Raw genomic sequence first — 14239 nt, 5'->3', positions numbered from 1 at the left:
TGTGTGTGCGCACACGCGTGTGTGCGCGCGCGTGTGTGTGTGTGTGTAGAGGCAGGTACAGGGCCTGCTCGTCACCCCTGTGCTCCTTGGTGACTAACCTACCTCTTGGGGCCTCCCCGATGCTGGCCAGTGACACTCGCAGTCTATTCAGTGGGTCTTCCAGCTACCTAATTACCCAGCACCACCCCACACTGCCCTCTCCATCCCAGCTGCCAGCTGCCTCACGAGACTGTTCAGGCCCAGGGACAGCAAGTGGAAGCTGCTATTCTTCCCAGAGAAGACCCGCCCTCCTTGACCTAGAAGACTCAGAAGCACAGCACCTAAGGTCTGTAGCCCTGGCCGAGCTGGGCTGGCCATTTGCTGGCTACCTCATGAGGCACAGTGGCCGCTGGTCTTCCCTGTCAGACAAACTGTTTGGTGTTTCTGTATTTGTAAAAGCAAGCAAGCAAACAAACAAAAATCCCCCGTCCAGTGGATCTGCTCCATTGAGACGGGGTAATTTTGTGGAGCTTTTCACAGTAAAGACATCAGGGAGGGCCCACACATTTGTAATTAGGCTGAGCACTGTTCCTCAACTGAGTACCTCCATTTCAAAGGTATTCTAGAGAGAAACTAAGGGACCACAGTGCTTTAAGCTAGTCCTGAGACAGGGGAAAGGGAACAATCGCCAAGTGGGAAAAGGATGAGGAGAGCACAGTGGGAAAGGGCAGCGAAGGGCATCCTAGCTGACCAGCCGCAGGCCCGAGTAAGAGCCCAGGCAGGATCTCTACCAGTTTGGCATGCTAAAAAGAATGGAATTCCTTAAGGAACCCAACAGAAAGTCACTACAAAATAAGCACTTCACCCACACATCAAACTTCTCCAGGCCAAAGCCCATACGCATTTGCAGGGCACTCAAAATTGTATACCTTTGCCACCAACATTCCGAGGTGGGAGTGGGGGTGCGCTGGTGGTGCTGGCGGGTATCGACTGGGAGGAGGGTGGGCTGCCGCTCAGGATGGCTCCGTAGGTCTCATTCTGCAAGATGCTGGGCCCGAAGCCCCTCTGCTTGTCCTTGGTGAGGTTTGTGGTATCTCTGGCCAAAGACACAGCATTGGACTGAAACTGGCTGGACCCCAGCTGGTAAAAGCTGACGGGCCGGTCCTCCCGCCGGTTGGGACTAGGCTGCAGAGGAATGGCAGAGCAAGAGTGTGAGATGGAGCTATGGGTTTCTCTGAGTCAGACCAACTCAACAGTGAAAACTCATCCATCATTGCCGTGTGGTGGGTACTATTTCAGCCCTATGCTCTTACACTTGTGTCTTGTAATTAACACACACACACCCACACACACCTTAGAGCAATGGTTTACTAATTGCAATTCTTTGTTCTGAAAACTTCAGATAGAAGCTGTTTCATCTTGTGCCTAGTTCTCTTACCCAGCCTAGCTCTGTGCTGTCCTTGAGGTCCCCCTTCCCAGATACACTTTCTTATGTGACAGAATGGCTCTGGCTAGCCAACACAATCAATTTCACCAGCGCTGTGCTTACTTCAGAGCAAATAAACAAAACCTCTTTCGCATTCCTCTGAACTGCTGGCTGTTCAAAGCCCGTTAAATCAGGGGTCAGTAAATCCTGACCTCTGGGATGTTGTATCACCTTTCTCTTTCTCTCTCTCTCTCTCTTTTTTTAAATTTGATTTTTGAGACAGGGTTTCTCTGTACAGCCTTGGCTGTCCTGGACTTGCCTTTTATACCAGGCTGGCCTGAAACTCACAGTGATCCGATTGTCTCTGCCTCCTGAGTACTGGGATTAAAGGTGCATGCCCCCATGCTGATATCGTAAAACTTACTTAAAAAAAAAAAAGGAACAGTGTGTCCTTTGTATACATGTATAGGTACATGTGTGGAGGCCAGTGAAAACTGTGGGACTCAGTTCTCTCCTTCCACCCTATGAGTCAAACTCAGGTCCCCAGGACTGAAAGAAATACCTTACTGCTTTTATAAATATTTATTGAGATGCAACCTTGAGGCATCATTTACCTACCTGTACTATAGGGAAATGCTAAGTACATATGTTAACTGCTTTTCCATCACTGAAGGTCCTACAGCCTTCAAAAATACTTTTTGCCATTTGTATCTATTAATCATCTGTTTACACTTTGCATTAGAATACTAAACTCCTACGGTGGAAAAACCATAAAAATGTGCTCAACAAGGGCTTTCCTCTCATTCTAGTACTGTATGGCAGCACGCTGTGGTGGAAGCAAAGAAGAATCTGGAGAGAGAAGCTGCCTGAACTTCTGCAGCAACAGCCCCGCCTGAAGGGGGCATCACTCTGAGGTACCCCAAGGTACCAGGGCTGGAGTCCTATGCTCATTCCAAGGCTGTGTGCAAACAGCTATGTCTGTTTGGCTGCGTCAGCCTCTCTTGAGGCTTTGAAGTGCCCATCCAATAAAAGGAGTTGGATCCAATGAAATCCAAAGGCTGTGAAACCACTTGGTGTCTGAACACTGTTGCCGGCCTACAGAACCTGACTCTGTATAATGGCACTCCAGCGCCTGACTACACCTCGCACACAACAGCCACCTGTGGTCACGTCACCGCCTGTTCTGCTTGTCCATCACAATGGGCTGGAGCTAGGAGGCAGGCGGAGATGTGGGAAAGGCAAGACCGGAACCCACCCAGATCGATGAGCACACGTAACAGCAGGCCAGGCCCCGCTCCCACTCTGACAGAGGCTGCGGTAGCGTGGCACAGACCTGGAGCTTCTCGTCCACGTCATCGTCGCTCTCGTCCAGGTCCTCGTGCAGCAGCCGCCACTCATACTCGACGTGAACGTGGGAATTAAACCTTCCTGACAAGGCCTGAGTCAGCTGGGAAGGGGGAAGGACAGTTATTGTTGCTGCCCCGGGTGTTGTGCCACCACGGACAGACCTTCACGGGTGTCCACACCAAGACCGGACAGGCCGGAGAGGCGGGGCTTGAAGGGGCTCGCAGGGAGGGTTCCGTTGAAGTTCTGGGATCTCGGTGGAAGTCCCTGGTACCCAGACCCTCAAACTACTCCCTGTAAACTGTGCGGGGTGCCACACAGGCAAGGGATCTATCTGCAGGCCTAAAAGGTGACAGCCAGCTTGCAGGTGACATCACAGCATGGAAGTCACCTGGACCCCAGAAGGAACATGTTCGCTGCTAAGTCAGCCTTCTCACAGTGAGAGAACTGAGCCCTACCTACCTTAAAAAAAAAAAAAAAAAAAGGATGCCCCTGTCTTCAATTCTTTCACAGAAAGTGGCTGGCAGCTAATTGTCCTCCAGCTGCACAGGAGGCACACCAACTTACTATCTGTAGCTGGTGTTTAGGGCTTAATTTTCCCACAGGCGAGTCAGTTTGCTCTGTGACTTTTGGGCAAGTCACTTGACTTCTCTGTGCCGGCTTCCTCGTCTACAAAACGGGGGTCAAGGATTAGCTAACTTGACGGGGAGCGTGTAGACGAGCACCCCTTTACTTACTCTCTAGCTGTGTGGGCTCTAAGGACTCTGTGAGTTGGGTGCTTACTGTGGGCGCCCGCTTTATAGAATTCAACAATTCTCAGCCTTGCAAAAGAACGTAACTAGCTCGGCTCTGCAAACGAGGCAACGGCCTGCCCGGGTTCCCCAATCTGCAGTGAGGCACAGTCTGCCCGGGTTCCCCAATCTGCAGTGAGGCACAGTCTGCTGCTAACAGAGGACTGCTGACCCAGCAGCTCCTTCCACCACCCACAGCGCCCCTTCTTCCACAGCAGAAGAGAAACACAGATTGACCTGCGGGCTCTGGGTTTAGGGATAAAAGCTGGGCATGCCCATGAAGAAGAGAGCTAGGCCCCCATGGGGACCAGATAATGTGGGGGTCCAGCCTTTACCTTACGGAGCCCAGGGCTACCATAAAGTCCAGAACACACCACAATGAGGTAGCCACCCACCTGGCCAGCCAAGATTCCCCAGAGTGCTCCTCCAGGCCAGCCTGTGCTCAGCATGCCCCCAGCATGTGTATTGTGGTGTGTGCTGTGACCTGTTGGTACTGCCCAGAGACCAGCTCTCCTCCACCTCCCAGCTCCATCACACCCCAGGCCATCTGCCCATACAGATGCTCACCAGTTCCTCACAGTGTTCATGCTTGAGCCTCTTGGCGATGTCCAATGGCGTCTCTCCTGACTCATTGGCTGAAAGTCAAGGGAGGGAAAAGGAGACAGCAACACTTGGCTTATGTTTTGCACATAAAACATCCGCAAAGACTCACATGCTGAAGGCTTGGTCCCCAGATGGTGGCGCTATTGAGAAGTGACAGGAGCCTGAGCATTTCTCTGTTTCTCGGTCTTTCGTGTTTTATCTTTTGAGAACTCTGCTTAGTTTTGTAGCCCCACCTTTTTTCCCCCCTTTTGAGACAGGGTGTGGTGTTTTGAATAAGTATGGCCCCCAATAGACTCATGTGTTTGAATGCTTGGCCCATAGAGAGTGACACTATTAGGTGTGGCCTTGTTGAAGGAAGTGTGCCACTGTGGAGGCAGGCTTTGAGGTCTCCTATGCTCAAGCTATGTCCAGTGTGGCCCGAAGTTCCCTTCTGCTGCCTGCGGATCAAGATGTAGAACGTTCAGCTCCTTTCCCAGCACCACGTCTGCCTTCATGCTGCCATGCTTCCCGCCATGAGGATAATGGACTAAGCCTCTGAACTGTAAGCCAGCCCCAGTTAAATGTTTTCTTTTATAAGAGCTGCCATGGTCATGGTGTCTCTTCACAGCAATAAAACCCTACCTAAGACAGACACACCTCATTAACCTAAGCAGGACTAATGGAATGCCATCAGGTTAACCCGGCAGGGCTGGCTGTCACTTAGTTGTACAGGATCCGACAGAGTAGAGAAGCTATGACTGAGCTACCTAAGAACTGTCAAGGCAGCCAACCATTACCTTAAGTTCCAGTTATCAAAAGGACAAGAACGCACACAGTGAGTGCCGCCCGCCCCGGCGCTGGATGGTTATGAGCTTTGTAATCCAGACATCTGAACTGGCCCTTTCTTCTCTGGAAGTCTCTGCTGATGAGGTTTGTCTTTCGCTTTTCTTTCTCCTCCTCCTCCTCTCTTAAATCAACACAGGGTATCTTCTCTCTAAGTCTCTCAACAAGGTTTATTTGTTTTTTGCTTTTCTTTCTCCTCTTCCTTCTCCTTCCTCATCAGACAGGGTATCTCTAAATAATCCGGCTTGCTGGAACTCACTGTAGGCTAAGCTAGCTTCAAACCATAGTGAGCCCCCTGCCTCTGCCTTTCAAGTGTATGTGCCACCACACCAGGCTCGATTAGTTTTCAGCGTGGCCTTTAAGCAGAACAGTGTTTTTTTGTTTTTGTTTTCTGCTTTTTGTTTAGTTCAGTAGTTTTCCAAATACTTTCCCAGGACCCAAGCACAGCTGGATGGCTCAGGGTAAACTGTGCCTTGGCAGTGTCAGTGGGGTCAAGGGACCGCAGCTGGGGGTCGGCAGCACAGATGCCACGCGGGGCTAGGATCTGCTGCAGGCACTACAAATGAAAGGAGGGGGCACAACAGTACCACTTCCAAGAAAGGCCTTGTCGGATGGTGGGAGGTGAGCCAGGGCTACAGGATCTAGATTCACCCAGCTCAGGGCTTTTCCGCGAGGCCTAACCTCAGCACTCCTGAAGCCTGCAGGTTAAGCCAAAGGCCAAGACAGATAGCGGGGTGCTGAGGGCCAGGACAAGCCAGTCTGTGGGACAGGTAAGGGAGAGTCACTCTGTTCTTCCGTGAGAACTGCTCCCTAACAACAACAGAAGTGCAGAGCTGCAGAAAGAGGCCAGCGGAGCCACTCTCATCCCAGCAGCCCCCAGGCGACCTACCTATCTCGATGGAGGCCTTTCCCCGCAGGAGGAGCTTGAGGCATTCGGCGTTGTCAGTCAGGCAGCAGTAGTGCAGGGCCGTGCTGCCCTTGCCCGTCTGTTTATCCAGGTTCCCACTGCTCGAACCATGGACAGAAAGAGATAGATAACAGAGTCAGAAGCCACAGGACTGAGAACTGCTCTGCACACTGTGGGGAGATGTGTGAGTTAGCTCATCCCACCGTGGGAGGGGCGCCAGCTTAGCTAGCATGAAGACAGCTAGCCTGACCAAGAGAGAGCAAATGTACCGGAGACACAGAAGACCATCAAGGAATGGTGGCTGCGTTGTTGCTGAGTTTGGGTGAGAGGAGCGATTCTCAACCTGTGGGTCATGACCCTTTTGGGGGCTGAATGACCCTTTCACCTGCATATCAAGGATTTATGGTTCATAATAGTAGCAAAATTACAGCTATGAAGTAGCAATGAAAATAATTTTATGGTGGTGGTAGGGGCACCACAACATGAGGAACTGTATTAAAGGGTTGCAGCATTAGGAAGGCTGAGAGCCACTGGGCTAGAGAGGACACCCTGGAGCAATCGTGGTACCTCTATCCTCTTCCTTCCTGGCCTGTGGTACCCATTCGACCAGCCAGCCCTACCTGTTGCACTAGAGAGCAAGCAAAGTTTTCATTTCTTTTCCTTCTCTTTTTAAACATTATTTTGTTTTATATGTGGCTATGTTGCCTGCGTGTATGTCTGGGCATTGTACCCCCTAGGACTGGAGGTGTATATGGCTATGAGCTACCACATGGGTACTGAGATCAGAAGCCGGGTCCTCTGGAAGAGCCCCCAGTGCCCTTAACCACTGAGCCATCTCTTTAGCCCCCTTCAGTTGGTTTCCTGATGTTTCCATGAAGGAAGAAAATGCTACTCTTCCATTTGGTAGCCCAAGGCTCCCACAAGCCTGCTGGCCCTAGGACAGGCCCCTGAAAGTGTGTGAAAGGGGACACTTCTAAAGATTTTCTTTTCTTGGTTTTTTGTTTTGTTTTTTGAGACAGGGTCTCTCTGTATAGCTTTGGCTATCCTGGACTCATTTTGTAGACCAGGCTGGCCTCGAATTCACAGTGATCCACCTGCCTCTGCCTCCCGCATGCTGGGATTAAAGGCGTGCACCACCACACCCGGCTTCTGAAGATTTTCACATGTTCTTTTACCATAGAACAAGACTAGGTTATCCAAAACCAAAGGTGGATGTGTGCCACATACATGATAAAGCAAGTACCATCCAAAATGTCACTACCGCCAAGAAAGGACAGGAAGCCTTGGACCCAAAGGCAAACAAATGGGAACAGAAGTGCCCTTAGTTTGGTACCCACTGCTCCCAGCTGCCTCAGTTTAAGAAAGAGCCACCTTTCCTTTCCATCCTTCGTGCAGTGGTGGGGATGGAGTGGAATGGGTGCTTACCATGGAGCTCACCCCAAACCACCTCCTATCGAGTCTTCCTTCTGTGTTAGAAGGGGGAAGAACCAGGCTCCCACCCCAGGAGAATTTATGTGGATGTAGAGATTTTCAAATGTCCATGGAAACAGCATGCCATGGCAGTCCCTGGGCTGGGCTCAGAGGAGAGTGTCTGAGATCTGTGAACCGAAGCTGCAGGTCTTCGGGGTGACTGGCAGGGAAGGACAGAGGCCACAAATATAAATCATCCTCTGCTGCAAGAATTTCCCTTTCCACTTGCAGTGTTCCACCAGCATCCTATACGCCAACACGGCCGACCCCAGGCATGATCAGGGAGTCGCAGGACAGGCTGAAGAGTCTTAGCACATGGCTTGCAGTCGCCAGGCAGGTGTACAAACAAAAGCGGCACACGTTGAACAACAGGGACTCTGAGCAACTCAAAAGGCCATTTCTAGTCAATGATTTCAAGTGGCCTCTCAACTCAAAGGAGACAGCCTTCAGTGAGCTCTGATTTACAATTCCTGGCTTAGCTCAGTGGCTAAGGCATCTCTACCGCCTCATACCCCTCCACTATTGAGATGCCCTGTGGAGACTGATATGGGAAAGATTCATCCATATGACAGACCAGGGAAATGCTCATGTCACAGATGATGGCCCCGGCCATCTTTCCCAGACTCTAGATACTGGATCTTGTAGGTACCATGAAGGTCTTCTGTTCTCACACTCCTGGGCTTTCTAGGGAATTCCCATGACTCGTATTTAAACCAGAGACACGAGCCGCCTCATACCCCTCCACTATTGAGATGCCCTGTGGAGACTGATATGGGAAAGATTCATCCATATGACAGACCAGGGAAATGCTCATGTCACAGATGATGGCCCCGGCCATCTTTCCCAGACTCTAGATACTGGATCTTGTAGGTACCATGAAGGTCTTCTGTTCTCACACTCCTGGGCTTTCTAGGGAATTCCCATGACTCGTATTTAAACCAGAGACACGAGCATCTTGCCAAGACAGCCCAAGTAGTATAGACAGCATCTTAGAAGCCCTAGAGGACAAGGACAAAGGCCTTCGCTTAGTTTGGAGACACTCACCTGTTCTGGACCAGAAAGTCTACAATGTGAAGGGATGTCCGGTCTACAGATCTGACTGCAAGGTGGAGGGCCGTCTCATCTGGCTCCTGAAATTCAGAGCACAACATTGGGAACTTCAGCGGCATCTTTCAACCCCAGGCCTACCAAGGTGAAATAGCACACGCCCCTTACAAAAACCTGCCCACCGTACAGTACAAAGTGCCCACTTTTTAAATCTCGATAGCAAAAGGCATGTGTGGTGGTCTGAATGGCTCATATGTCTGAATACTTAGTCCCCAGTTAGCGGAACCATGGGGAAGCATTAGAAGGTGTGGCTTTGGAGGTGTGCCACTGGGGGTGGGCTCTGAGGTTTAAAAAGGCTTGTGACATTCCCAGTCAGAGTCTGTCTCTGTCTGTCTGTCTGTCTGTCTCTCTCTCTCTCTCTCTCTGTCAGTCTGTCTGTCTCTGTCTCTGTCTCTCTGCTTTGTGGATGTCAGACAGAGAGAGACACAGAGACAGAGACAGATATTGGTACTATCCCTCCTTACTCACGGGAAGTGAGAAATGCAGGGGGGTTCAAGTCCAAGCCATTTCAACTGTGTCCCCATCCTCACCACAAGTAGAGAGAAAAGATAAGCAGGAGTTATTTCAGGCAGGTGGGTGAGTGGGTCCAAAAAGCTGGGAGAAGGAAACAGCCAAAATGCAGAAGGCATGAACAGAACGGCCGCTTCTTCCTTCACTTGCCCTACCTGCTCAGTCCCCTGGCAGTACTGGGCACATCCTGCCCTGGACCTGGGGCTTGAGTTTTCTCCTGAGAGAGCATGGGAGCGACACTGGCTAATGCTTAGGAATGACCTGTGTCACGCGGAGAAAATGGTGTTACCTTACAATGTTCCCACTCAAGGGATATAGCTTAGCCTAGAATTCAGGCCCTACCTAGTGCCCTACCACACAGGATGGTGAACCCTGTCCTGAGACCAGGAGGTTCTTTGCACCTGGAGCATGTGTCCATGGGGACTCTGTCAGGAAGACGACAGTAAAACAGACATGACCCCAAGAACAACACCTGGAGACTGGAAGAGGCGCTCGACTCAGCCCTTCTGGGAAGACACTCAGAGTGTGAGCTCCAAGATGGTCCTTGTCACAGCACTCTTCAGCATGGCCTCAGAGATGCTCTGGACTAGCTTCCCACACAAGTAAGAAGTAGGAGGGTCCTCTCAGGCTTTTAGGCATCCAAGGATGGATTTCCTTCCACCTCAGACAGCCTTTCCTTTAACATCTGGCATCACACTGTTGGCTTAAGAATAAATCAACAAGGGCTCAGGAGTTAAAAGAACTTGCTGTTCTTGTAGGGACCTGTGCTTGCTTCCCAGCATCCATAGTGGGAAGCTCATAGCCCACCTGTAACTCCTGCTCTAAGAGAGCTGACACCGTCCCCTGACCGCTGAGGATACCTACATGCATATGGTGTGTGTATGTGTGTGTGTATATATATGTATATATATACACACATAAAATTAAATTAATCTTTTAAAGAAAGAACAAACCAACAAAGGTCCAGTTTGAAAGGAGTCAATCTAGGTGTGGTGGTGCACAAATATAACCCTCAGTACCCAGGAAGCTGAGGCAGGAGGATTGCTAGCAGAGTGAGACTCTTTAAAAAAAAAAAAAGAGGGGGTAGGTCTTACTGCAGCAGTTGACTGTAGTTAATAGTGCATTTCAATCATATATCCAAAAGTGCTAAGTGGAAGTGAAATGTGCCCATAACAAAAGATACGTGTGGTCATTTCACTGCGTGTGTGTGTGTGTGTGTGTGTGTGTGTGTGTGTGTGTGTGTGTGTGTATGGCTGTTTGGAGGCAAGCATGATGTGGTGCATGCCTTTAATTCCAGCACTCAGGAGGCAGAGGCAGGAGGATCTTTGTGACTTTGAGGCCAACATGCCAGCATGGTCTACAGAGTGACTCTAGGACAGCCAGAGCTACGCAGAGAAACCCTGTCTCGAAAAGACAAAACCAACCAACCAAACAAACAAACAAAGAAGAAAAAGGAAAGACAAGGTGGCACCTATGCCTCTCTAGGGAGTGATACAATATGGAGAACATGGCTGAACAGGGCTCCCTTGTTTTACCCCTCATCTTTCATCCTTTTTTTCAGCCCCTCTTACATGCCCATTGGCCAGCGGGATCTTTTCTGTCAGGTCCACACCGTCAGCATAAGCTTGGAGTAACCCAAAAATGTCTCTGGTCTTGACAGCCTCGCAGAGCCGGTGGAGCTTCGCCGAGGTGTCGGCGTGCTTTTTCCTTGCGTATCTCCTCTCGATGTACTTGGCTGTGATGTAGTCCTTCCTTGCGATCCTGAAACCAGACATAACTGATGCGTGAGCCACTGAGGGCCTCTGTCCATCCGTCCAGACCACCATCTGCAACCCTGCCCAGCCCTCTTGGGGCCCTGTGGGCTCTTTCCTTAAGGAGAGGCACACCTAGCTTCCTGAGGTATGGAAGCCCACACAGCAGTCCTCCGCCAGGCGTGTGGCTTTCTTACATTCTCTCAGCTGCCTGCTGCTGTCTCCTTCTGCGGCCCTCAGCTCTCACTCAGCATGCTGTGGTCCCCACACCTAACCTGTGTATTTTCCTGTCTTGCTCACATCCCTCTACCCACACGCTCAAGTCTCTCACTGCTGTCATCCACGTTCCTCCTTTGGCTGTCCCTAGCCACTTCCTTGATTCACTGGATCCCCAGAGTACAGAGAAGACATCAGAGGAAATATGGATAGCTTCCCAAGACCACTGGCTGGCCCAGCTCAGAGCTGGAGGACTTCTTCAGTGTGGGGCTTTGCAGAATTACCAAACCACGGTGGGGGTAGCCCTCGTGGGGGAACTTATCCAATGCCTTAAACTCTATGGGCTCTGGTGACAGGACAGATGTCAAGTTGTGTTTTTTTCACTAATTAATGTGGGACCCTCTCTGTGACCCCTTAAGGACAAGAGTGTGGTAGAAACAGCTGAGTTCTGTTACTTATCTGTTTATTTAGACCTCAGCTCTTGTTTTTTTTCTTTTAATAATTTACTTAATTTTAGTCTATATGCATTGGTATGAAGATGTCAGAATCCCTGGAACTGGCGCTACAGACAACTGTGAGCTGCCATGTGGATGCTGGGAACTGAACTCAGATCCTTTCGAAGAGCAGACAGTGCTCTTAACCACTGAGCCATCTCTCCAGCCTTCCACTCTTGTTTTTAAGACCTATTTTATTTTATGTGTATGGGTGCTTTGTCTGCACATATGCATGCCTGCTGCCTAAAAGGTGGGACAAGGGCTTTGGATCCCCTGGAACTAAAAGTTCAGACTGGAAGCCACCATGTGGGTGCTGAGAACTCAACTCAGGTCCTCTGAAAGAGCAGTACACACTCAACCACTGTGCCGTCTCTCCAGCCCCACCTGTGGGGCTTTGTTTTTAAACAGACTCACTACATAAGCCAGGGCTGTCCCCAAACCCCTGATTCTCCTCCTTCAGCTTCTAAAGTAATAGGGTCACAAGTGTGCACTACGCTCTGGGTTTTGTCAGTTTGTTGTTGTTGCTTTAAACGGATATTTATCCGTCCTGGGCTCTGAGTCCCCTGAGGGTGGTTCCAACGCAAACATCGGACAGATTTCTGTAACCTACTCTGACCCCTGGTTGCACCCAGATAGACTGTGTCCTCGGCTTTTTTTTAAATGTTGAGACTGAGATGGGTGACGGGTGGCGAGCAGTAGAGCACTACAGACTGATCCATCTGGTGATGTGGGGGAGAGTGAGAGTGGGGCTTCCTGCTGATTCTTCAGGGACAATTTGTCTCTATGAGCAGATGCAAGCTGGCCTCTAGGGGGCCCAGTCACACATGCTTTCTGCCCCTACTCCCAACTGGTGGCTCACAGGCCATTAGAGGGTGCCTTTGGTTTCCCTGTCAGCATATGGTTGAAGATGATATGTGTTTACATCAAGCTACAGGCGCTCATTCTTATCAAATCTAAAAATAAAATATTTGCTGGATGAAGCAGGCATAGAGCTGGGGCTATTTCTTTGATTTGTCGAGCCATTAAATATTTACCAACAAGCGACATACTGGGGTGGTGAATACAAATATGAGTGGGATTCAGTTTCCAGAACAATATGTGAAAACCCAAGCATACTGTAAAGTGAAACGGGATGCTGTGCGAAGAGCCAGCTGCAGGAAGCACACGGAGTCACATAATGAATTTTCTTCTTTTATTTGGGTTGGGGAGGAAGTCAGACTTGGCCATGCTAACCTAAAACTCGCCTGGACACACACTTTATCTCGCCTGCAGAAGAATGATTGTGAGTGGCTCTTCATCACTATAGTGGTCACCAACCCTCATTTCTGAGGAAATAGAGTGTAAAATTCCTTGAGAGAAGTGTCTGTGTGTGTGTGTGTGTGTGTCTCAGAGCGGACCTGACATAACGCTGAGAGGTGGTGTCCATCCTTAAAATCATTTACCCCTAGAACAAACAGATGCCCTACTTTCATATGGAATCCTGCTAGGTTTTTTTTTTAATTATTATTTTATGTATATGTATATTCTGTCTACATGTATGTATATGCACCATAAACGGTCCTGGCTCCTGCAGAGGCAGAAGAAAGCATTAGATCCTCAAGAACCAGACTTCTGAATCACTGAAAACCACATAGGCACTGGGAGCCGAGCCCAGGTCTTCTGCAAGAGCAACAGGTGCTTTTAACAGCCACGCCATCTCTCCGGCCTCTATTCCTGGCACTTAAAAGAACTATTTGAACATACTCTTTGTCTAAAGTTGACTGGTATTATAGCGTTCCAGGAGACTGGAACCTCAATGACAAACGAGCAGAAGGAGCCAGCACCAAGCAACAGCTGTCTAAACCCACCACAGTAGACCATGACATTTCCTTCCCTAAACAGGGCCCTCCAGTTGGCCAGGAAGGCACTGTGTACCTGTGGGTCACAAGAGAAGCCTAAATTGCAAAAGATCCCCATTTCTCAAAGGCAGCCGGGGCACTTGCATAGACTCTGTTGCTAATACCACTCAAGCTCCAATTGAGCCATCTTTCTAATTTCCCCAAATGCCTTCCTTATTAATATAGAAACTGAGGTTTAGACCCAGATGATGGAGAATTTGCCTTATCTTGTGGCCTGGAATCTGGGCTCCTCACGCCTCTCCAGGTCAGGCCTGAGATTAACATCTTCATATAGAGAAGACAATGCTTTATAACCATGTTATGCGACCTCTGGGAAACTCTAGGCTCCAAGTGCTTGCTTACTTACTACAAGGTGCAAACACAAACTGACTGTTATCTAACAGCTACAAGTGGTCTAAGACACTTGAAACCCAAGACAGCCAAGGACGGAGAAGTCTCCTGCCTGCCCTCTATAATGTTTCCATGTCCTCAGTGAATCACAGTGCAGGATGACACAGGTCCTTTGCTTCTATAGCCTCAGTTTCCCACACAGACCAGTTACAAAAATCTAAGGATTCTGCTTTACACAGGCCCTGTATACTATCACCCCCTGTAAAACACCTCCTAAAAACACTGTCCCCTGTCACTCAATGTCCTTTAGGAGAACCCAAACCACTAACTCAACTTCAGGCCTATCCCAGTGAAATGTGGTCTATGTTAGTAGACTGTAAAACTTTCTCTTATTACCCACTTCCGTTTCTCTCTTCTGTCAAACACAAGTGTTGTCTGTCGGCTGACTAGACCTGGCCCTCGCCTTCTATCTGCTTTGTTTTGCATCACGCCCTAGCAGGCACACCACCCCAAGCCATCCTGTGGGCAGACAGGCCACTTTAACAATCAGGGATGAGCCAGGCAGTGGTGGCGCATGTCTTTAATCCCAGC

At 49.7% G+C, this 14239-nt stretch overlaps 1 protein-coding gene across 2 annotated transcripts in view; it reads right to left on the bottom strand.

Annotated features, from left to right (window-relative positions):
• The window catches only part of Asap2 (ArfGAP with SH3 domain, ankyrin repeat and PH domain 2), a 151010-nt gene that overhangs the window by 10664 nt on the left and 126107 nt on the right, over positions 1-14239 (bottom strand). For both annotated transcript variants that reach the window (XM_051143853.1, XM_051143859.1), the window contains exons 17-22: positions 10531-10720; positions 8387-8472; positions 5855-5970; positions 4108-4175; positions 2739-2852; positions 909-1164 (exon numbers count right to left, since the gene is read on the bottom strand). In XM_051143853.1, coding sequence (XP_050999810.1) covers positions 909-1164; positions 2739-2852; positions 4108-4175; positions 5855-5970; positions 8387-8472; positions 10531-10720 — 830 coding nt within the window. The remainder of the gene's footprint in view (positions 1-908; positions 1165-2738; positions 2853-4107; positions 4176-5854; positions 5971-8386; positions 8473-10530; positions 10721-14239) is intronic.

Source organism: Acomys russatus, chromosome 1 (genome assembly GCF_903995435.1).
Source record: "Acomys russatus chromosome 1, mAcoRus1.1, whole genome shotgun sequence".
NCBI classification, from domain to species: domain Eukaryota; kingdom Metazoa; phylum Chordata; class Mammalia; order Rodentia; family Muridae; genus Acomys; species Acomys russatus.
This window is presented reverse-complemented; position numbering and strand designations above follow the sequence as displayed.